This window comes from Gossypium hirsutum, chromosome D08 (assembly GCF_007990345.1).
Source record: "Gossypium hirsutum isolate 1008001.06 chromosome D08, Gossypium_hirsutum_v2.1, whole genome shotgun sequence".
NCBI lineage: Eukaryota > Viridiplantae > Streptophyta > Magnoliopsida > Malvales > Malvaceae > Gossypium > Gossypium hirsutum.
Window position 1 is genome coordinate 21,534,713 of NC_053444.1, and position 22,969 is coordinate 21,557,681.

The 22,969-nt window shown below is 32.9% G+C and overlaps 1 protein-coding gene across 3 annotated transcripts; it reads left to right on the plus strand.

Moving 5' to 3' along the window:
• Nucleotides 1-3,232: 3,232 nt before the first annotated feature.
• Nucleotides 3,233-15,834, plus strand: LOC121202947 (uncharacterized). 3 transcript variants are annotated; one of them, XM_041099225.1, is made up of 5 exons: nt 3,233-3,781; nt 5,016-5,171; nt 11,612-11,707; nt 14,103-14,223; nt 15,436-15,834. In XM_041099225.1, the coding sequence occupies exons 1-5, from the start codon at nt 3,491-3,493 to the stop codon at nt 15,606-15,608; spliced, it is 837 nt and encodes a 278-aa protein (XP_040955159.1). In that variant the 5' UTR covers nt 3,233-3,490; the 3' UTR covers nt 15,609-15,834. The 3 variants fall into 3 exon arrangements, with proteins under 3 accessions (XP_040955159.1, XP_040955160.1, XP_040955161.1); XM_041099226.1 differs by lacking the exon at nt 11,612-11,707 and having other exon boundaries at nt 3,300-3,781; XM_041099227.1 differs by lacking the exon at nt 5,016-5,171 and having other exon boundaries at nt 3,300-3,781.
• The last annotated feature ends 7,135 nt before the right edge of the window (nt 15,835-22,969 follow it).

A 22,969-nucleotide genomic window follows, 5' to 3' on the forward strand; every position in this document is an offset into this window, starting at 1 on the left:
TATGTCATCTTGATTAAAATAATCTTTTAAAATCGTGCATTTGAACTTTTATTTTATTTTTATTTATCTTACTTAGTTAAAAATCTTAGTTTTTAATAACCTCCTTAAATCAAAATATTTTTCTTCACCAAAGTGTTTTTAATTGCATTCATAAATAATTCTTTTCACAGTCTCTGTGGGTACAATAACTCGACATTTACTTGTCACTTTATTACTTTTTGTGATTGTGTACACTTGCACATTTCCGTCGTTCCAATGGTGACAACCATCGAATATGAAAAGGGATGGTTTCGACAATCGTTTAGCACACTTTGTGTAAGCTTCGGTAAGGGTTCAATGAAATTCCCTTTGATATTTTTGAAATGTATGAAGTATGTATATTCATAATTAAGTTTATGTGAATTATGTTTATGAAATCTATCTTATCATGTGATGATATTGTTAAGTTATGTGATTAAACACTAATTTGTGTAGTTGGTGATGCTTAGGCTTGTGCCAAGCTTGAGTTGGATTGATTCATATTTATTTTTAAGCTTACGCATTAAAATGGTAATCATTGTTTATGATTTATGAACTTACTAAGCATTATATGCTTACTTTGTGTTCTTTTTCTATGTTTTATAGTTAATCGGAAGCTCGTTCAGGTTGGAAGATCGTCGGAGACCTATCACACTATCACTTTTTGGCATTTTGGTGCTTGTTGGCTAATGTTGAAATGGTTAGTGATTATATGTTTTGAATGGGTCTTTTGGTATGCTTGAATGTGATCTTGGTATGTGGCCATTATGGTAGGATTTGGTATGGAATTAGGTTGCAAATGTTGAGTTGATAAATGGCTAAGTTATGCTTATGTTTAAGTATATTTGATGTTATGTGAATTAAGGTGCCTTTTGGCATATTTGTTGTATGAATAAGTACCATATTGATCTAGTTTGATTATGCATGTTTTAGGTACATTTTTAATGCTTGAAATGGGTGAAAATGACTTGTATGTGTGCGCATGATTTGGGTGGAGGAAATGGCTTGAAAATGGCCTATTTCTTGACCGCATGACCTAAGACACGAGCGTGTGTCTCAGCCGTGTGTGACACACGGCCATGCGACATGACCCTTTGTCCATTGTAGGTTTCAAAGGGTTGCAAGTCAGGCAGTTACATAGCCTAGCACACGGCCGTGTGACCCCTACAGTGTAAAAAATTCCATCTTTTTCCATGAAATTCTATATGATTCCGGTTTAGTCCTGAATCATTTCTAATGTGTTTCTAAGGCCTCGAGGGCTCGAATAAGGGACGTTATGAATGTGATTGACTATTAATTGCCATGATTTATGAAATATTTTGAATCGAATGTTTTAAGTTATGAATTTTCGGTAATGCTCTGTAACCCTATCTTGGAGATGGATACGGGTTAGGGGTGTTACACCAAGGCTTCTTACAGAATTTTCTAAAATCTTGAAGTGAATCAAGGATCTCAATTAGAGGTAATGGAAACTGGTATGCCATGGAGTCACACTATTTCTACAATGTAATCTCTGCCAGCTTTTTCAAAGTATAAGTGGTGCGAACTACTAAGAATTGTGAACTCTTCGTAAGGTAATCCGCAATCACCCACATATCATCTTTCTTTGTCGAAGTCAGGGGAAAGTCTGAAACAAAGTCCATGGGGATCCTTTCCCACTTCCATTGTGGGATTTTAAGTTGTTGTAGCAAGCTTGAAGGGAATTGATGCTCTGCTTTTACTTTTTGACAAACTAAGCACTACGCCACAAAATCTGTGATAGCTTGCTTCAAACAAGGTCACCCATACAGTTCGCGGAAGTCATGGTACATCTTGTTACTACCTGGGTGCATTGTATAAGGACTACTACGAGCTTCACTATGGATCGCAAGTCGAAGCTCTTTGCCACAAGGTACGCATAGTCTTCCACGAAAATAGAGTATCCCTTCTGTATTTAGTGCGAAGTCCCTATGTATTTCTTGTTCTAGTTAGCGAACCCTCTTCGCCAAGATTTCATTTGTGGTTTGCCTCTTCTTGATTTGTTGTGATAGGGTTTGTCTTACTTGCAGTTCTATGAGCAGTCCCCCATCACTTGTTACATTCAATCGCACAAATAGAGCTCTCAACTCACTCATTGACTTTCTACTTAAAGCATTTACGACCACATTTACCTTTTTAGGGTGAAGTTCTATCACACAATCATAGTCCTTTAGTAGTTTTATTCACCATCTTTGTTGCAAGTTTAATTCCTTCCTCGTAAGCAAATACTTGAGGCTTTTATGTTTAGTGTAGATGGTTCATCGTTCACCATATAAGTAGTGTCGCCAAATCTTAAGTGCGAACACCACTGCTGTTGAACCCAGATCATGGGTTGGGTAGTTTCATTCATAAGGCTTCAGTTGTCTCGAGGCATAAGCCACCACCATTCCTTCCTGCATTAGCACATAACCAAGTTCCATGTGCGAGGCATCATTGTAGACCACAAAGTCTTTTCAAGGTTCTGGTTGTATCAACACAGGTGCTTTGGTGAGTAACGCCTTAAACCCAACCTAAATAAAAATGTTAAAACCCGGGCTCAGTCCATCCCGTATTAACATTTTTATATATATTTTTAAAAATATAATATATAAAAAATACTAAAAATATTAAAATAAAATTTTCCCAACAAATTGAAAATAAATTTTAAAAAAATATGTGTACTTAAATAACACTAAGATAGGTGCAACTTAACAACCAAATGCCTTTAAAATAATAACAAAATTAACAATAGAACAAAAATTATACAATAACAACAAAATAGTAATAACATAATAGTGAAATGGAAGCAAAATAATGAAAAAAACAACAAAAAAATAACAAAATAATATTAAAAACAGCAAAAAAAAAAACTACAGTTTATTTTTTTTGCATATTCGGGCCGGGCTGAGCCCGGACCAAAAAAGCCTTACCCGATGGTTGACTCATTTTCTAAACAGGCTTTATTTTTTTGCCCAAACCTATTTTTCGGACATATTTTTTTACCCAAATCTTATCACTTTTTAAGCAGACTTTCGGGCTGGGTGGTCTGGCCCATAAGCAATTCTAGGCCTAGTGCCTAGCGATACTGTAATGTTTACATTTTCAGTGAGGTTTGAAACTTCGAACAAAAACAAAATTCGGCTTCTATTTCTATAATGTTAGCTACATATGGGATGACCCAAAATAAAAAATGGGCTAAAGGTTGATCATTTATTATGGCCATCAGTCGGAGCTCAGCTTTTAAACTTTAACTATGATTTTGAGCCCAGTCGTAAGGATGGATATACGTATCCTTCAAAATTTTCCAGATGACTTGGAAAAGCTGGAGCCAATCGTGTCTAGCAGTGCGAAAAGAACCTGAAAAACTATAAAGTCTAATATATTCCATTATCCTTTTGAGCTTTTGATTCTGATTTCTTAGTATGTCACACCAAATATAGCAAAGGATAACCCCATCACATTTCTTATTTCAAAGATGGCACTCCTCTTCTCGTTACCTCCGCCTTCTTCTCCTTCCTCTTCTTCTCCTTCGTTTTCTTCACATTGTTTTACCATTTCACTCTCTTCCGGCCACCAATCCTGTCGCCGTATCCGGTTTCTGCCAGTGGCAGCTACCACCACCACTCACAATCGTCAGCATTCCATTCCTCTTGACAAGTCTTCGCTAGCTGTTGCTGAAGCGTCGGAGGAGGACCAGCTTTGGGCAGCCGCTTGCCTCCGTGTTCGCTCCTTCTATGACTTCCAGGCTTCCTCCTATGGCATCCATGTGAGACTTTATTTCTTTCATTTGGTTTTCAAAATAAAGAAGGAAAAAGAAAAAAGAATTAATGGGTTGCTTTTTTTTTTTCACTGGAGAGGCATAAAAAAGGTCAACGCCTGAATGTTAATTGTTTGATGAACGATTTCATAGTAATTTGTTTAGGGCATTTTAGAAGTTATCGAAGTTTTAGAGGATTGTAGATATTGATGTTAGTGAAGAGGGAGTTTCGTGTTAGCTCGAATATAGAAATTTTGGTTCCTTTTTGTCATTGCCGTTTTAAATTTGCCATTAATAGAGGTCCTCCGGAGTGTAAAGTGCCTGGTTTTAGAGTTTCATTTGAAAAATCCTTGGGACTGGGAATTGTCGCCTGAGTCTGTCTAATTTCTTTTGTACGCAAACGTGCTTGTTTGAGGAAACTGGTAAAATCATAAAAAGACCATTTAAGAACTATGATTATTGGTTAATCTTATCATAGAAGAAATTTCCGAGCAAAACATGCAGAGCTATGCATGTAATGGGTTAAATGTCCAAGACTTTTCCATCCATAGACATCTTCTAGCTGCCTAGAGATTAAACGTACTCTATGGTTTTCGTTTCGTCTAATTATTACCGATATGTCAATAAATTGGTCTTCCAGCTGATAGAGAGGCCCTTTGCATGTTTGAAACTCTTTGTAATTGTACTAACAAGGCTCTAGGCGTAGACAGTTTCATCTATGGCTTTCCTCCATTAACACTGGATACTCATGGACAGGATGTGCTCTGGGGAGACTACATTTTTGGTTCTCTAGATGTATTTTGTTTGCAAGTTCTTGGGCATTATGAATGTGGGTCATATTGATATTTTCCTTCTTTGAGTGGCTTTTGTCGAAAAAACGTTTTGGTCAAAGTTGGTTATGGATTTAGGCAAAAAGTAGTAGAGTTAATCCCTGTTTTTTTTATCGTTGAGGGAGAGAAATGGAAGTGGTTTTCAGGCAAAAGACTAACCCTTTCAAAGCTGTTAGATTCTTGCTTCTACACTCTTGCATTTTTTGTGCAGCAAGCAGTTCTTGAACTGATATGATTGTTTAGATTTTCTATTGTTGTGTGAGAACTAGTTTTATACCTTTTACTGCAGCATTGTTTTAGTTATAAGGAAACTTGAAAAGAAAGAAAAATGTCTCTTGAAGGATAGTAATTTTTTTCTTTTTTCTGTTTCTATTCCCCTTTTATTATGGTATTTTGTCCTTTTCAAGTATTAGGATCATAAAAGGTACTTGGCGGAACGTGAATTTGTTGCGCTAAAGGAAAGAATTGCTGGGAAGAGGGAGGGATTTAAGAGAGTTTCTTGCATAAATGCTACGCTTCCATTGTCACAATTGTCAAGCTCTGAAAATGATTTATGTGCTGCATGTAAGGTTTGTTTGCCTTCTTTTTTGTTTATTTTTTTCTATTTATAATGCTTCAAATTTTAAATGTCAGTTTGGCGTGTTAATGCTATTGTTTTGATTGATTAGAGATTTTAACCAGATTTAATGTGTCATAGATTCGTCTAGGGAGAATCTGTATTATAATGATGAAGAAAAATAAGGAACAAGGAATGACTTTAAACCTAATTTTTTTGAGTTAGGATGCCTTTTTGTCATGAATAGACAGCTATTAGAGAAGAGCGACATATTAAGTTCTAGATTTGCGCGTCTGGAACCTAATCTGTTAAAAACAGAGAAATGGTAGTTGAAATATGAAATTTTACTTCTTGTTAATACTTTCATTGAAAAAATACATGGTTTTGTATATACAATAATTACGAAGGAGGAAACAGAATCCCTAAAGGTTAATTACACCCCAAAGAATCTGTCTACATCCCTAAGAATCTGCTATATACACTAATTTCATGCTAATTAGTCAACACTCCTTCTCAAGTTGGTATATAGATATCACACATGCCCAACTTGTGGATCAAATTATGATAAATCTTGTTGTTAAGACTTTTGGTAAATATTTTGGATAGTTGTTTGTTGGATGTCAAATGAAATAAGCTTAAGGCACCATCAATTAATTTTTCTTTAATAAATTGTCGATCAATTTCAATGTGTTTGGTTCTATCATGTTGTCACAGAATATGAATAATATATCTTCTTTTGATAATTTTATTTCTTCCAATATTATCTACAACCACTAAAGCTCACAGACATCTTGAACCATAGCCATACATTTAGCTTCTGCACTATCTGAGTAATTACACTTTGTTTGCTTTTCCAAGTGACTGAGTTTCCTCCCACAAATGTGCAATACCTCGAGAAAGATTGCTTATCATTCGAAGATCCAACCCAATCAGCATTTGTGAAGGCTTTTAATGGAAGGTGACCATTCTTTGAAACCGCTTACACATGAGATTCTCGAAGATTATGCATTAAGTGGCTTACCAAACTAATTGCATATGTTATGTCTGGTATTAATTTGCGAGAGATTAATTAGTCGTGCAACTAGTCTATGATATCTCTCCTTGTTCACAGAATCTCCAACCCTTGCTTGCAATTTATGATTGCTCTCAAGCGATTCTGCTGGTTTGTAACCTTTCATGTCTATTTTTGTTAAAAGATCCAAAATATATTTTCTTTTGAGGAATGAAGATTCCTTTTTCTTAACCTGGTAAGTTTGCTTACTAGAAAATATTACAATTTTACCAGATCCTTGATTTCGAATTCTTGAGCCAATCGCTTTTCAATCGAGTGATCTCTTCTTTGTCATCTTCTATCATAGCCATATCATCAACAAAAAACTATAAGAAGAGTGATATTACCTTTGCGATGTTTTATGAAATGGGTATGATCAACATTGCTCTGTTGAATTGGCCTTATCAACACCACCACATACTCCTGTCATGGGACTAGACCTTTAGTCTTGCAAACCATGCGGCCTCAAGCAATTTGCTTGCTCCGAATTTTCTTAAGTCAGCCTAACTCTCACAAAAGTGATAATTCCTACAGAATTTCTCTAAAGCACCAAAGTATAGACAAAGCAAACTCGAACCGGAAGAGCAACGGAAAATAAAAAAGGCAAAAGAAAATAACATGTCAAGTATTTGAGTAAATACTTTAAAATATATTTAACTAAGAATGAAGTGAAGTGATTACAAATGAAGGGGGAGACTTCTATTTATAGTTAAGCTCTTCCAAAACCAATGGTATAGATTGAGTTATATCAACGGTCGAGATTAGAGCTTATTTATAATTGAGAGTCTTAAGAGATTTAAACTCTATATAATATTAATTTTTTAGGATTTGTACTATTTACCCTAGTAACTCTTGCTTTATTCGAGTGTTTCACTTGGCCACTAAAGCTTGAAGTAGATGGGCTTCTTCACAGGTTGCACGAGTCAGGCTAGTTTAGTTGGGCTTAATGAGCCCCATTTCATTCGCTAACCTCTATGGGACACTTTTTGCGCAATCGTCATGGGCTTTGATCCTAACCCGTGACATTCTCTCCCACCTATTCTTGCAACGCCCTAATTGCGTCCTCGAAATTACACTGATTTAACTCGCCTTGAAACTTTCTCGATTCTTCGGTCGTTCTTGACAAGACTTTCTGTCTGGTAGTCCTACCCCTCGGAACGCTTGCTTTAGCTTCCGTTAGCTCTTAACTGCAGCCGTTTCTCTTCTTTTTGGTACATCTCGTTTGCAAGAGTCCACTACTCTTACTTGTCCACATTGTGACTTGCTCCGATCAGGATCTCCTTAATCTGTGCAAATAGGCTTCGGCACAACCACTTTGAACATTGGGTTAACTTTGAGTCTCGCTATTAACTCTGGTTTGTAAGCATCTTGGCCTACTTGCTTCAGAACTCTAAAAATGCACCTGGTCTTTGCCAAACCAACAGTAAGTTAAAATGTAAAACACTATCAAAGTATTTGTGATGTACCTCGCTTGTTGCATTTACTCGTTTCATTTGCCTAGTTTGCATCATTATTTTATCCTAAAAGTCTGATACACAACTCCCCTCTCTCTTAGGTGGTAGTCCCGTCTAATAACTCCATAGGCTTCAATCGATTTTCTGTCTGTCTAGCATTTTCATGTAGGTCTCCTTAGCACTCCGATCTACGAAGTTGATGTTCTTTCCACAATGAACATCCACAACTAGTTGGATTGTCGATAATACCTTCGTTCCGGCCCTCATGTCTCGACTCTTTAGCATAACGCATTGTTGTTGAATATCCAGGATGCACATGCAGTCAGCAAAAGGAACCAAAAGAACATTAATCTTGTCAAGAAAATTTAAGTAAAGAAAAAAGTCATAATCATCCAAGTGAATTACCTCAAAGTCTTCCTTTACTTTTCATTGACCGATCTGTAGCTCAACTCCTTGTACTAATCCTACATTCGGGTCCTTTTTGGAATTTATCGTCTTGATCTTCTTCGTCGACTCGCTTACTGAGAGATCAAGTTTACCCACGATTTTTTCGATATGAACAGGTCTGATGGCCTCTTATCAATAAAAGCACTTTTCTTTTGACCAATTTTGATGTCCACATAGATCAATCCTTTTCTACTTGCGATCCCTCTTTGCTTTAACAGATTTGAGTATCAGTGATCCAAGCTCCAATACCTTACCATCAATAGGCTCTGCTTCAATTTCTTTAGTGGCTGCAGACAACTTAAATCTCTTTGGACAGTCTCGCATCCTATGCAAACCACATCATGAGAAACACTTCATTGGCTTTTTCTCATTCTAGTTACCCCTCTTAGCTTCAACCCCATGCACAATCGAACCAAGTCTCATTGGAGCTTTTTCTGGCTCATCATCTTCTTTGATGGCAGAAAACAAGGATTGCTTCGAACAATCTTTCACCATATGTGAACCTTTACAAATGGAGCATTTTAATGACCCCTTCTTTTCCCATGGCTTGTCGGGTTTTCTCTTTCCATTTTGTGGTTTCTTATTATCACTATGACCACCATTATTGTTGTTAAACTCAACTTAACTATCTTCATCTTCCCCATCATTGCCTTTCACTTTTGGTTTGGAAGACTCGAACTTATCTTTCCTCAAAACAAGCTCGATTAAATATTCTGCCACGATCATGACTTTCAACAGTTTTTGAACCCCTCGACGTTACAATTTTTGCTTAACCCATGGCTTCAACACATCAATGAAAAAGAAGAATGTCTCCTCACTTAGATTCGTGATTTGAAGCATCAGTTCACTGAACTCCTTCACATGCTCTCAAATTGTGTTTTATTATGAAAATCGTTGCAACTTAGCTTGAGCCTCTGTCTCAACATAGTAAGGGTAAATTGAACCTTGAATTCATTTTGAAACTCCTTCCAAATCTCAATTGCAGCCTGACTACGCTTTTCATTTGTGGATCTATGTCTCCACCAAAGAAGAGCAAAATCAATAAAATATTGAGCAATAATATTTACTTTAGCATCATCATCCTTAATGTCCACGGTATAGAAGTATTGTTCCATTTCTTACAAGAAGTTGTCCACTTCCCTTGTGAACCTTGCTGCCTTAAACTTCTCCCATTTGGGAACATCAATCTCTCAATTTAGTTTTGCACTTAACATCCCTTTACCCTCAACAGTTCTACACACATCAAGCTCGCTCTCAAGTTCCTTGATTTTTGAGTTTAAAACTATAATTGTGGCTTCATTTTATTCTTATATAGCTGTCATCTCAATTTTAAGAGAATTATTTTTTTCTATCAGCTTACCCACAAAAGTATTAAGGAGTGCTTTCACTATATCCATATTTGAACTAAAGGACTCTGCCACATATTCCTTGAATTATTTTTTCATCAGGTCTAACTCATCAGTCAGTGTGTGTCTTCATTACCTCAAGTGTTTCCTTCACTTCCCCCATGAATTCCTCGAGATGGATCATATGACTTTCTAAAGCTGATAGCATATTCCTTGATCTGCTATTTTTTTCGACCTCCCACGAGTGTCTATCGGGACATTCTGCTTGTCTCCTTCTTTTGTCATCTCCACGGCGCCTTTGATTCCTAGCTCTGATACCAACTGTCACCGTACTAAACTTTTAATCTCGTAAATCGTGCGGCCTTAAGCAATTTTTTTTATTTGAATTTAAGTCAGCCTAACTCTTGCAAAGGTGAGAATTCCCGCAGAATCTCTTAGGCACCAAAGTGTAGCAAAAGTATAATCGAACCGAAAGAGTAACGAAAAATAAAAAAGGCAAAGGAAAATAAAAATGTCAAGTGTTTGAGTAAATGCTCTAAAATATATTCAATTTATAGTTGAGATCCTTCAAAATTAATGGTACAGATTAAGTTTCATCGATAGTTTAAATTAGGGCCTATCAACAATTGGGAGTCCTAAGAGATTTAAACTCTATACTGTTTACACTATTTACCTTTTAGGATATACACTATATACCCTGGTAACTCTAGTTTTACGGGAGTGTTTTACTGGGCCATCAAAACTTTAAGTAAATGGACTTCTTCACAGGTTTCACGAGTCAGGTCAATTCAGTCAGGTTAAATGAGTCTCATTTCATTAACCTCTATGGGACACTTTTCGCGCAATTGTCATGGGTTTTGATCCGTGGCCAGTAACACTCCTCCTTACCTCTTCCTTACTCCCTTGTACACTGTATCAACAAGTTCCTAATTGGGTTTGACAACAACCTAGATGAAGTCCGAGGGAGGATCATGGCGTAGAAACTATTGTGAAGTATTTGTGAAGGCCTTTTAAAAGTTTGCAAAGAGGAGGGCAGAAAAAAACTTATGATGGGAGCACCATAACCAGTCCAACAACTCAGCAGAAAGCTCAATCTTAGCAGCCCGTGGTACCTAACCTTTCACCAACAATAAAAATGGGTGTCCATGGTGTGAATATTGAAAATGAACAGGCCACAATCGAGACAATTGTTGGAAAATTCATGGGTAACGTATGTATTGGAAGCCATCACCCCATAATAATGACAAAGATTGTAGAGGTAACATAGAAACATTAGACGGAAACTCTCCATTAGCTAAGCCCTCAACTTTTAGCAAAGAACAATTGGAAATACTCCAAAAATTAATCAGCCAGGCTCAATTTTCAGCCTCTACTCCTTCCCATGCATCTGGAATAAATGTAATGATTTAGATGCTTTCAATGTCGGAAAAAAGGAAGTTAAGTGATTGGATTCTGGATTTAGGAGCAATTGATCGTATCACAGGTAATGAGATCTTATTTGAATCTTTAAAATCATGTTATAAGAATTCGGCGGTAAGGATAGTAGATGGATCACTCTTCACTCTAAAAAATCGTTGGAATAGGTCTTGTTAAAATTTCAGAGGACCTAATCCTTCATTCGATTCATTAGGTTCCAAATCTAGATTGCAATCTTTTCTTCATAAGTAAACTTCCAAAAAAACACAACTTTGTTACTAAATTTTTCAAAATTCATGTGAATTTTATGACTTGAAGCTGGGGAGGATGATTGGCAATGCAGAATTGTACCCAAGTCTCTATCTTCTTAGAATTCCTAACAGCCAAAGAATATAAACCCATCCAAGCCTAAGTGTGCCATGGGTCAGTCCCAAGTTACCATTTTAGTGAACTAGCGGATATTGGACAAATCACTTTGTGGACATACTTATGCTAGTTAATATTATTTTTTTAATAGATTCTTTTGTGTTTAATTTTATGTCTGGTAAAAGATTCTTTTGTGTTTAATTTTATGATTTTGGAAAAAGAGGGTTTTAAGCTATTCTATGTTCTCTTTATCAGTTGTAGATTTCCAATATGAAAGTTCTACCACATTTTCAAATATAATTTGAGCTGCAAAAGTTTTAGAGAAACTTATGCCTTCTTGATTGTTTGTTTACTTCACCTGTATTGTGTGTAGTTTACTTCCAATGGAGAGGATAGAGTAGTTGTTGGAACCCTTGATCTTAACCAATGTCTTTGGCTTCCAGAAGAAATAGCTGGAACAAAACCAGAGGTATACATCATATCTCAACATTTTTCTTGTGTTATGTGTGTGCTTATTCAGTTATCCATATATCTTTTGGTGTTAAGGCTTCTTAATTGTTCTTCAAAACAAGAACATATTTGCTTATGACCTGAGGTAAGGCTATTGTATATTGTATACAGATTGCTTTGCTCCACAACAATTTGCAGTCAACTTGCATATTGTATATTGGGTTGCATAATCCAATTGTGGATTGTTCGTGTTTTGGGGTGGAGAAATAATTAATCCAAATGCTGGACTCAATCATGCCTAGAAATGAAAACTGTCGAATAAGATATTAAAAGTATATGAAATTACAGCTAAATTACTACAAATATGTTGGTAGGACCTTTTATTTTCCTTGTAGCACCAATATCCTACACGTATCCAAAGAAGGGTGTATGAAGATATATGAAAAAAACCTAGAAAAATTGAAGTAACTCATTTGCATACATTCTCTTTCGACATTCACTGCGAAGTCTTAGTAATAGAATCTAGAACCGTTAATTCGCCTTTATTAATACAAATCTTCAATTCACTTCTTTTATTGAAAACGACTTCTGAAAATAATTTTTTGAAAATGTATTACTTTATCCGAAATAGTTGATATTTTTAATATTTGGATGATTATGCGTAAAATATTTTGTGTTGTTTGTTAAATTTTCTTAAAATAATTTTTTGAAAGTTTTTTCAGTAAAACAAACCCAACTTAAATTGTATTTGTTACAAAGTATTATAAAAGCATTCTTTTTAATAACCGAAATTTATTTTATAATAAGATAATATTTTATAATAACTAATACTTAATCTATACTATTATTTTAGTTTCTAATTTAGTTAATGTCATGAGTTAATCGGGTACCAATTTAGTTGAAAAAAAGAACTAATTTACCTTTTTTATTAAATGATTCTATTATTATTTTAATAGTTTTTTTTCTTTTCATATTTTAATATAAATTTTAAATTAAAGTATTAAAATTAACATTTACACGGATCAAACATATGTTCAATGAGTTTATAAATAAGTTCCTTACCACTACACCAATGATAAATATTGAGTAAATTTTTTAAAAATAAATGTTTTACATAAAATATTTTCTCACCAACATCGTGTATATAGATGATAGAATTTTTACTATAGGTAATGTCATTGATTGAGTTGATGTTATAAGTCAATTCGATGTTTAATTTTTTATAATTATATTTTTAGTATTAAAATTTTCTTTCACCAACTTGATATTTTTTGACATGTTATAGATAAATGACAATATAATGACAAACAATTAGGTTAATAATTTATTATTTTAAATATTTTAAAAACTAAAATTTAAAAAATTATTATTAATATAATAAAATTTTGTTTGATTTGAGTTAGCTTTTATAAAAAAAAGCAAAGTTAATTAGGGATTATCTTTGATACATTGTCAGTACAAGAACTTTATGCACCACTAGTATATCACAATTTGCTGCACCGTTAATGAATAAACTAAAAAAAGTTGAAGAACTTTTTAATAAATGCTTAGAATTATTTAGACCTAATTAAAATTAATTTTAATTTCTCACTATAATTTTCTCATCTCCATATATCTGTATCGACACAAAACTAAGAAAGTTTTAGGATTCACTGAAGTCTTTAAGATATTTAAATACAAAAATTGGGTAATCACTAAAATGGGAGGCAATGATCAAACCACCATTGCCCTATAATTAAGCCCAAATAATGCAACATAATATAACATATTTGATTGTTGCTCGGTATGAGATTAGTTTATGAAGTGATCATGATTTTATGTTGTTGTTTCAAGGGAACTAAGTCTTTTTAATTTTTTGAAAACATTGTTAGTTCATTGTAATGGAAGTTCTGCAAACTTATAAGAGAAATGTTTATCAAAACTAAGATTTTAGTGACTACCCAATTTTTGTATCTATATTTTCTAAGATTTTAGTGAAACCTAATTCTTTTTAGTTTTGAATTGATACACAAGGAAGAAGATGAGAAAATTATAATGTGAGAAATTAAAATTAATTAAGTTTAAATAATTTTTAAGTATTTATTAAAAAGTCCTTTAATTTTTTTTAAGTTTACTCATTAATGATGTGGCAAATTCTAGTGTATTAATGTTGCATAGAGTTTATGTAGTGACAATTCATCAAATATAATCCCAGTTATTTATAAGAGGTTTTTTAGAAAGTAAATTTAAAAAAAAAAAAAACAATCCTTATTTTTTGTTGACTAAACTGTTTTCATGAAATTAAAATAGAAAAGTATTAAAAACATTTTTCATAAATAATTTTCCGAGAAATAAATAAATGGAAAAGAAAATTACCCCATCCATCATTATGAAATAACATGGATCGACTTTATCTTGTTATAATTTTTCGACAGGGGATTGAAGCTGATTTTGGAAGAGCATACTTGAGCAATGTATGTGTTGCAAGGGAACTGCACAGAAATGGCTTAGGTTATGACATTGTCACAAAATCAAAGATAGTTGCCGAAGAATGGGGTAATGAATGCATTTATCTTTTATTATAATTCTGTCCCTGTCATAATCATTTGACGTAGATTAAACAATTTTCCTGGTCTGTCACTCACCAAAAATTGAAATCATGAAGTTCTGCATCAGATGGTAGAAGCTAAATGCATCACCAATACCTACTTGGGCCATTTGGTTTAGTCATTTAGAAATTTACCCTTTCAAATATATAAATGGATTGACTGTCTGTAAGGTCCTGTCTTTAGGATCATATTTTCTTAGGGTATCTCTCAATGGTAATGGCATAATGACGGTATCACCATGCCACTGGGTAGGGAGACCTTGGCCTTATCAAAACCACTCTAGAATTGCCAACCTCAGTCTTCATATAACTTTAAAATGAATAATGAAAGGTTAATCACCCTGACTTTCACCCACATTTTCCAAATATTAATTCTGTTTATCCAAGTTTTCCTTATGAGGAAATTGAAAGGAAATGATATTGATATAGTTTCTGATATCAGTTTTGACTCCTATGGAGACACGTGTAAGACTTAAGGCATTAGCATGCATTTTCTTCATACAAGAGGATTTCTTTATTCTTGCTCTTTTGCTTTCTAATCCTGCCTCGCTATTTAAAAACGTAAAGCATAAGGTTCTATATAATAGCTGAGGGGCCGCCACATACTTCTAAACATTAAACTGGTTTAGCACTGAATCATCTCTGTGGTCTTACATTTCTAGTTTACAGGTCAAGCGTAATGAGTATTTTCAGGTACTGTCTAAGTTAATCATGAATAGATTGTTTGATATACTGTTGCTGGAAATGGAACTTGAAGTAATCAAATAAGCGCTACTAGTTTCTTCAATTTTATTGGAGGCAAGCGAAGGTTGCCCTAAGGGATGATGTGAACCATGTTATCTTGTGTATTATTAATGCTACCAAACTTTTTCAGCGAACTTTGCTTCCTCCAGTGCAATGTTTTCCTTTAATTATAGTTGGTAAAACGTCAAGGACATTGCTCGTTGACAAAGACTGACTAGAGGAGTCTGCACTATCTTAGTGCTCGCCTTTCATGCATTTTAGCATTCTGCTGCAACAATGTGTTTCAAAACTTTTTGGGGGCAATTACTTATAGGAAATTGCATATGAGCATTTGCTCATTGGTGGCTATATACGTATATACATAGAGAACTCAATCTGGATATGCGATATTTAGATGCTGTTGTTGTATATTTCAGGCATAACTGATCTATATGTACATGTTGCTGTCGACAATGAGCCAGCGAAGAACTTGTACATGAAAAGTGGTTTCATTCATGAAAATGATGAGCCTGCTTGGCAAGCTAGATTTCTAGATAGGCCCCGACGGATTCTTTTATGGATTGGTCTTCCTTGCACTAATGAGTTGTAAACTTATAATATTATAGTCATTTCATCTTGCTTCCTGTTCTTGTTATTATACGTTTTGATTCCATGCACGTTTATATCATTTGGAAAACTGCCCCATTTCAAAATGCAATATAATCTATAAACTATATAATATAAAAGGAAGTTCCAAATACCTTCCTTCTTTGACAGATGGCACCTCATGGTGCTTTTATTATTATTATTATATATTAAGATTAGTGGTTGAATTTCAATTTTGGTCTCTCTATTATACTTAAATTTGTAATTTAAATTTTATACTTTAGTTTCTAATGTAGTTTGGTCCTTATATTTTTATAATATTATTAATTACTCCAAATAGTTAATATTGTTAACTTTTTATTAAAATATTATGTGGTTATATATAATTTGAATGTTTTAAGAGTATTAGAAATTGACAAGTAACTTTTCATTTCTTGATTTTGTCTTTGTTTTTTATTTTTCATTTTACATTATAGGGTAATTGTCAATTTTTAGTTTTTGCTTTTATACCATGCTTGTTGATGGAGAAAGTGTGGTTTCAAGGAGGCCAACATACCTGTGACAGGTAGAGAACTTGAGTTGAAAGCTAAGGAAATGAAGAGCTGGAAGTAACAGAGGAAATACATGGGGGAGAAGGGAGGTTCCTCGTGTGTTCGAGTATATATAGGAGAGACCCCCTTGTCATGTCATTGAAAGTACGGATGGTAGGTTGCTTGTATGGTCAGTTAGGTGGTAGGTCGGTTAAATGTTAGTTTTTGCCATGCATAGTACTTTGTGGTCTTGTTAACATACTTATTGCTGAGATTCTTCGAGATTGTTATGCTTTAGTGGTCCCTTAATAGTCCTCTTGGAGGCCAAAGGCGGGTGGCCTCTCGGTTGGTTTAAGTGAGATTTGCAGGTGTTTGGTTATGTATGTTCCAATGGAGGGGTCGCCATGAAGGGTATTCAATAGGTAGCCATTTAGGGGAACTTGTTTGGGCTCTCATCACTCTTTGTTTTGATGGATGTCCTTGTTGGGGAAGGGTATACCAGTATCGAGATTTTAGATTTAATATATATGATTTGATTTATTAAATAATTTGGTTTCTTTATTTTATAATGTCATTAGTTAGTCTAACTAATTAATATTGTTAATTGTTTCAATTAAGTGTGAACTATCAATTTTTCTTAAAAACACCAAAAAAGCTTGTCATAACAAGTTTAAAAAAGTGTTTTGAAGAAAAATTTTAATCACTATTTTTAACATTATTTTTATTGTTGCATGGCTATCAAGTGAATGTATATATATATTAATTTCAAAATGTCATTCTAGTAATTTTAGTAGAATTTTAATAGTGATAACAACTGAATTTAAATTTTTTAAATTAAAAAATAGTAGAAAGATTAAATTCTTAAAATAAAAATAGAGATTAAATTTAAAATGTACAAAGTGTATAGAGAATTAAAATATATTTTAACCTTTAAAATTTTATATCATAATTTAATATAAATAAATAATCAATTCAATATAAAGCGTGAGAACTATAATACAAACCTCTAGCATTTTACTAAGTTTTATTCGATAAAGGAAAACATAGAAAAATAAAAGGAAACCTTATAGGACACCCCATTTAAGTTTGTTTGATTAACAATCATTTGCCTTTAGAAAGCACTTTGATCAAACTCAAACCTTATACATGAAAAGATTGAAACGTGAAAATCGTATCAAATGTTATGAATGTGATACGAGAGATTATAAGTTGGGTATAACCTTAAATTGATTTAATTTGAATTGATTAGATATGAATAATTTTTTTTTAATTTATATGGAACTTGAATTCTATTTATTTTAAGAATATTTTTTATTACTTAAATTTAAATATAAATTATTTTTAAACATTTTTTTATATAGAATCAAATCGATTTTTGACAAATAAAAGTTAAATATGTTAAATTTGAACTTGACCATGAACACTTAATAATTATTTGTCATGTTAATTATATTGTGGAATATTACTCGGTGTCCCGAACAATTGGTATTAGAGCCATGGTGTGGCAATGTTATGTTAGTATGCTCTGTGATTGCAACATCGTTTGATCTTTCAATTGAAAAAAATATTGGAGATTATTTGTGGTTTTCAAGTTACTTAATGTAAGTGTAATTGTGTGAAAGTGCATGTTTAAGAAAAATTCTAGCTAGGTTTTAGGGCTAAGAGTTTAGATTTGGTATTTAAAAGTGTCTTTATAAACTGTCTCTCTTTTCTAGGAACTTAGTGCATTATTTTTGAACTACAGTCACTATTCTAGTATCAAGTGCTTACTATTGAATATTGTTAGTTGGTGTTGAAATGACATTAATGTAACGCCCAAATTTTTTTTTGTTCTACCATACGTGATTATTCCGAGTTATTTGACATTAAATTCTATATAAAAATATTTTTATGAATTTATTTATAAATGAATTATGGAGAAGAAATGAATAAGTATTTTAAGCTGTTTTCGAAAATTTGTTCCTAATAGGATAAAATACAAGTTGATAAGCAAAATAGTGATTGTCACAGAGTATTTTAGTCATTTGAGGCATAATCATGATTAAATCGTGGTGCTTATAGACTTGTGTGGTGATGAGATGATTTTATAATATTAAAATCACTTTTTACCATAAAAATGAATTGTTTCCACATATCATGATAGTTTGACCATTTGACTACATTATAATAATTTTAAAATGGTAAAAAGGGGAAGAACCCCATTGTCATTACTTACTAGTCGACCATTTTGGAGGAGAAAAGAATCATTTCATTCTCTTCTTTTACCATTTCTTTTTCATTTTCTCTTCAACCCATCACCATATTTGAGCCTTATTCTTGACTATGTTCACCATCATCTTCATCACCCATATTTAGGGTTTTGTGGTTTTATGAAAGAAAATTTAGCTAGAGTGAGAAAGTGAGAAGTAAGGGAAGATTTCATGATTTTTCATCAATACTATATCTCATTACATGTTTAAATTCTTTGAAAGGGTTGTTGAGCCATTAATATGGTTATTTAATGTTAACTTTGAATTTTGATATTTGTCTAAAATGTTGTTTTGCATGTTATTTTGAAGAAAAATAGGTTGCTAGAGGTGATTCTAATAAAGGAAATGATAAAGTTGTGGACTTTTCTTTCATTTTTGTTGATTTTGGAAAGGTAAATTCTCATGAAAGTTACTATATTTTCTTGCTGATGTTGTGAGTTAGTATGTTTAATATGTTAAAAGTGTTAATAAATGTGGAAATATATTAGGAATATCAATAAAATTGATATGATAGGCTAGGAAACAATAGAACATGGTTTTATATCTAAAAGAAATGTTTAGTTGGTACATTGTTATGATAGGACTTCAAATGTAATCATGTGAATGCTTATTGAATTTCAATGTGTTGTAACTTGAGAATATGAAATCATGAGTATATGTAGATGTTATAGTATGTGGACAAATATGATTGAATATAAAAGTTCATTTGGTATAAATTCCCATATAAACTTGGTTGAGAGCTTATTATATGATTTACATGCCAATTAGAATCATATGTGCATTTTGTATCGATACATAGGCCTCTAGATAGAGCCATTGCACTCTGTTCATGCTTTTGAGCCCTTTAAAGCCCATATTTGGTCCCGAACTTCTCTGGAAACCTAAAAATCAATTCTAAATGGTTTTAACATATTTTAAAGTTATAAAATTGATTATATATATTTTCTACAATTTTATTAAAAAGTTTTAAAGTTTAATTTCTTAAATAAATCTAATATTTTTTTCATGAAATGTTTCGTTAGCACCTCTCATTGTATCGCATGTCAAAATTATAACACCCTAACCCATCTCTATCACTAGATCAGGGTTATAGAGTATTATGGTACATATCAAAACAATTTACATCATTAAACTATTCATTTATTAATTTAAATAACAACATTTGAATCTACATTTCATTCATAGCAAAATAACATTTACAAGCCTTAAAACGAGCTTACGGAGCTTTAAAAATAGTTTGGGAACAACCAGGGGATAAATTGACTCAAAATAGAAAAAAACATGAAAAGTTTTGAAACTTTTGAAAACAAAGGTCACACGGCAGTGTGAAAAAGACCAGTCTGTATAACCTCGAACTTGGTTGTGTGGCTACTCTACACGCTCGTGTGGCTATTCCAATTTATTTTGTGCTCAAACCGTATAACTAACTATGACCGTATGAAAAATCCTGCAACTAAAATTAATAAGGCACACGACCATGTGCCCAGGCCATGCCCAGGCCGTGCGCACCTTAAAAAGCTTCCAAAACAAGGAAAGCTTCCATCCAACACATAGGTACCAAGCCAAATCAAAACCAACCATTTACATACTTTAAAAACACATTCAAACAAGCCTTAAACATGCCAAAACACTCAACCTAAGTTCCTAACCAATGTGTCCTCATTGACACCACAATTTTATTATTAACTTCAATTAACATATTACACCAAACTTATTTGCATTCAAGTTCATAAGTTCATACATAAAACTCATGTCAAGCTTACCATTTCTAGTTATTCATTCACATTCATTCATACCATGATTCAAACACTTCTTTAAGGTTTATATCAAATGACCAAAACAACTTATATGAACATATTAAGATGAACTTATAGTAATAATAATTAAATATACTTCAAATGAACTTATAGTAATAATAATTAGAGATGCATTAGAACCACCCAACAAAATTTCAAAGCAATTCATGTAAGTATCGATACTGAAACAAATGTATCGATATTTGTCTTAAATGGTATCGATTCTAATTGAAAAATTGATACAAAAACAACATTTTGTTTCTTGTCCAAATATCAAAACTAGGAAATTATTGGTACCTCTATTTAAGTATCGATTATTTTACCTCAAGTATCGATACTCATGATATGATATCAATACCAAATTGCAAAACTGACTACCTGTGCTTTCGAAAATCACAGAGGTAATGTTTTTAAAAACTTGAATATCGATACCTTTGCTTCAGGCAACAAAAATCCAGCAGTTTAAAGCATATAATCCATTCAAACTAATAACCATTCAACATGTATCATTTACCTTATCAAGTAGTCGTCAAAATGGCCACAATAATAGTTCAATCATTGAAAATATGTCTGAGTAAGTATACGATATAACAAGAACAATATCCATAACTCCTAAAAATAAATAAGTTATGAATATAACCATAACATCATGGAAAAATTCATGCAACAATTCTACCACATAGCCTTAGTCTACCCAAAACATAAACGAATAAATAGTACCTGCGAAATAATGCTAAAGTCTTGCTTGGATCACCCTCTAGAACTGCGACGCTCACACCGGAACACAACTAATCTACAATGGTTAAAGAGAGTGGGAGAGATTAAACAAGCTCAGTGAATGTCAGAATAACCACAAAATATACACATCATCAAAGTTTAACCAAGATCATACTACAACACATTCACAACCATATTCTAACCCACGCCACAATAACATATTCACTCTTTATTAAACCATAAAACTAGCATATCCTCTCACATACAGCTACACTCAACTCATCTTCAAATAATGGATTTTACAATAACTACTCAAGACTAAACAATGTATACATGTTTTAATAACTCACGAGTCCAGCTTATATATTCACATACATTCACAAGTTAATTGATAATGATCCACACTACAATTACATACACAATTTGCCATGAGAAGATACTAACATTTTCATGAAACTTAAATTAACTCATTCAGCATATTATTAACATGTTTTTGCATCCGTTTCACATCGTATTATCACAATATGAATGATCACAGCATAAAAGTGGGCTCTATCACCACACATCGGATACACGGATCTCCAACACATCGATTGACTCATAAAGTTGAACAGATCATAAAAAGTGAAGCATAAAGCTATTACTCTCCAACAAACCAAACATGTCTCGTTGAATGGAGCTTAGCTCACATTCCCTTATCTCTCCAACCTGTCCCAGGGTTTCGATGCCCGAAAACACAATAAATGTAGGTGAGTACTCACAATTCTATGGCATGCCAAATATATCCAACAGTTTCAAGAGAGCACAATGCCAAAATATCCATAACCACACATTTTTAATTACTGATTTAATGCACATAATCTCTGTTCATATTCTTCAATTTACATCTCAACTTGTACACAATGTGTGCCTCTCGGATTGACATTTATTGCACTTTAAGTGCCACAATAATGCTCATTGAGCCATTGTAACAATCTAGTTTTAGCTAAATCGGAACAGTGGTTTCGGAATCACAAATCTGTGCTCATAAAATTATTTTAATATTATTTTTGGTGTTTATAGCATGTTATTTGATATGTGTGAAAATTTTGTGAATTAATTTTACCGATTGGTTAGTTAATTTGAGAAAATGACTTAATTGCGTAAAATACAAAAGTTGCATACCGTTTGTTAAAGTGCTCAATTGCTATGATTAATTAAATGTGAGGTCAGTATGATGTGATTAGACCATAGTTAGTGGACAATGACATAAATGGTCATCCATTATATGATTTTCTAATGATTTCAGTAGTGGCATTAAAGTAATTTGTAAAATAAAGATAAAACTAATAAAATAAAATAACCCATCATCTTTATTTTCATCTCTTACAACAAAAATTAAGAAAGTTTGGAAGCCATGGGAGCTTGAAGTTTCGGCAAAACAATTTACATTTCATTGGTATGAATTTTTGCCCCATTTTTAATTATTTCTATGTTTTTGTGATCGTTGCTTCGTATTCTAGCTAGCTCGTGTCTTAATTTTCGAAATTGTTGATGATTTTGTGAAACGCCATTGATGAATATTCAAGCTTTTTATTGTTTGATGGTGAAAAATAAATATTTATTGATAGATTATTATATTTTATTAAGTGATTTTTGATAAAAATGCTAATTAGGTTTAAATTGAGAAATGTGTAAATTGAGTGGTTGAAATGTGAAATAAATGCAACATTTGGGTTGCTAGGGACCTGTAATAAATTCGGCTAAGCATGAGTGTATTGAAATTTTGTGTAATTTGTGACTTTGTGAAATAAAGACTAAATTGTAAAAGTGTAAACGTGGTCAAATGTGTGTTTTGGATTAAATTGATTAAAGTAGTGATTGAATAAGCTGAATTTGATATTATATAGATCAAGAAAAGCATAATTTGAACCTAAAACGGGGGAATCTAAAGTTATCGACTAAATGACTCGATTCACCATTTTAGCATCCCAGGTAAGTTCGTACGTGATAAACCTTGTTACAATTATGCTTTTAATTCTTTGTTATTGCATAAATTGTACACACGAGAATACAATCATGTTTAATGATAAA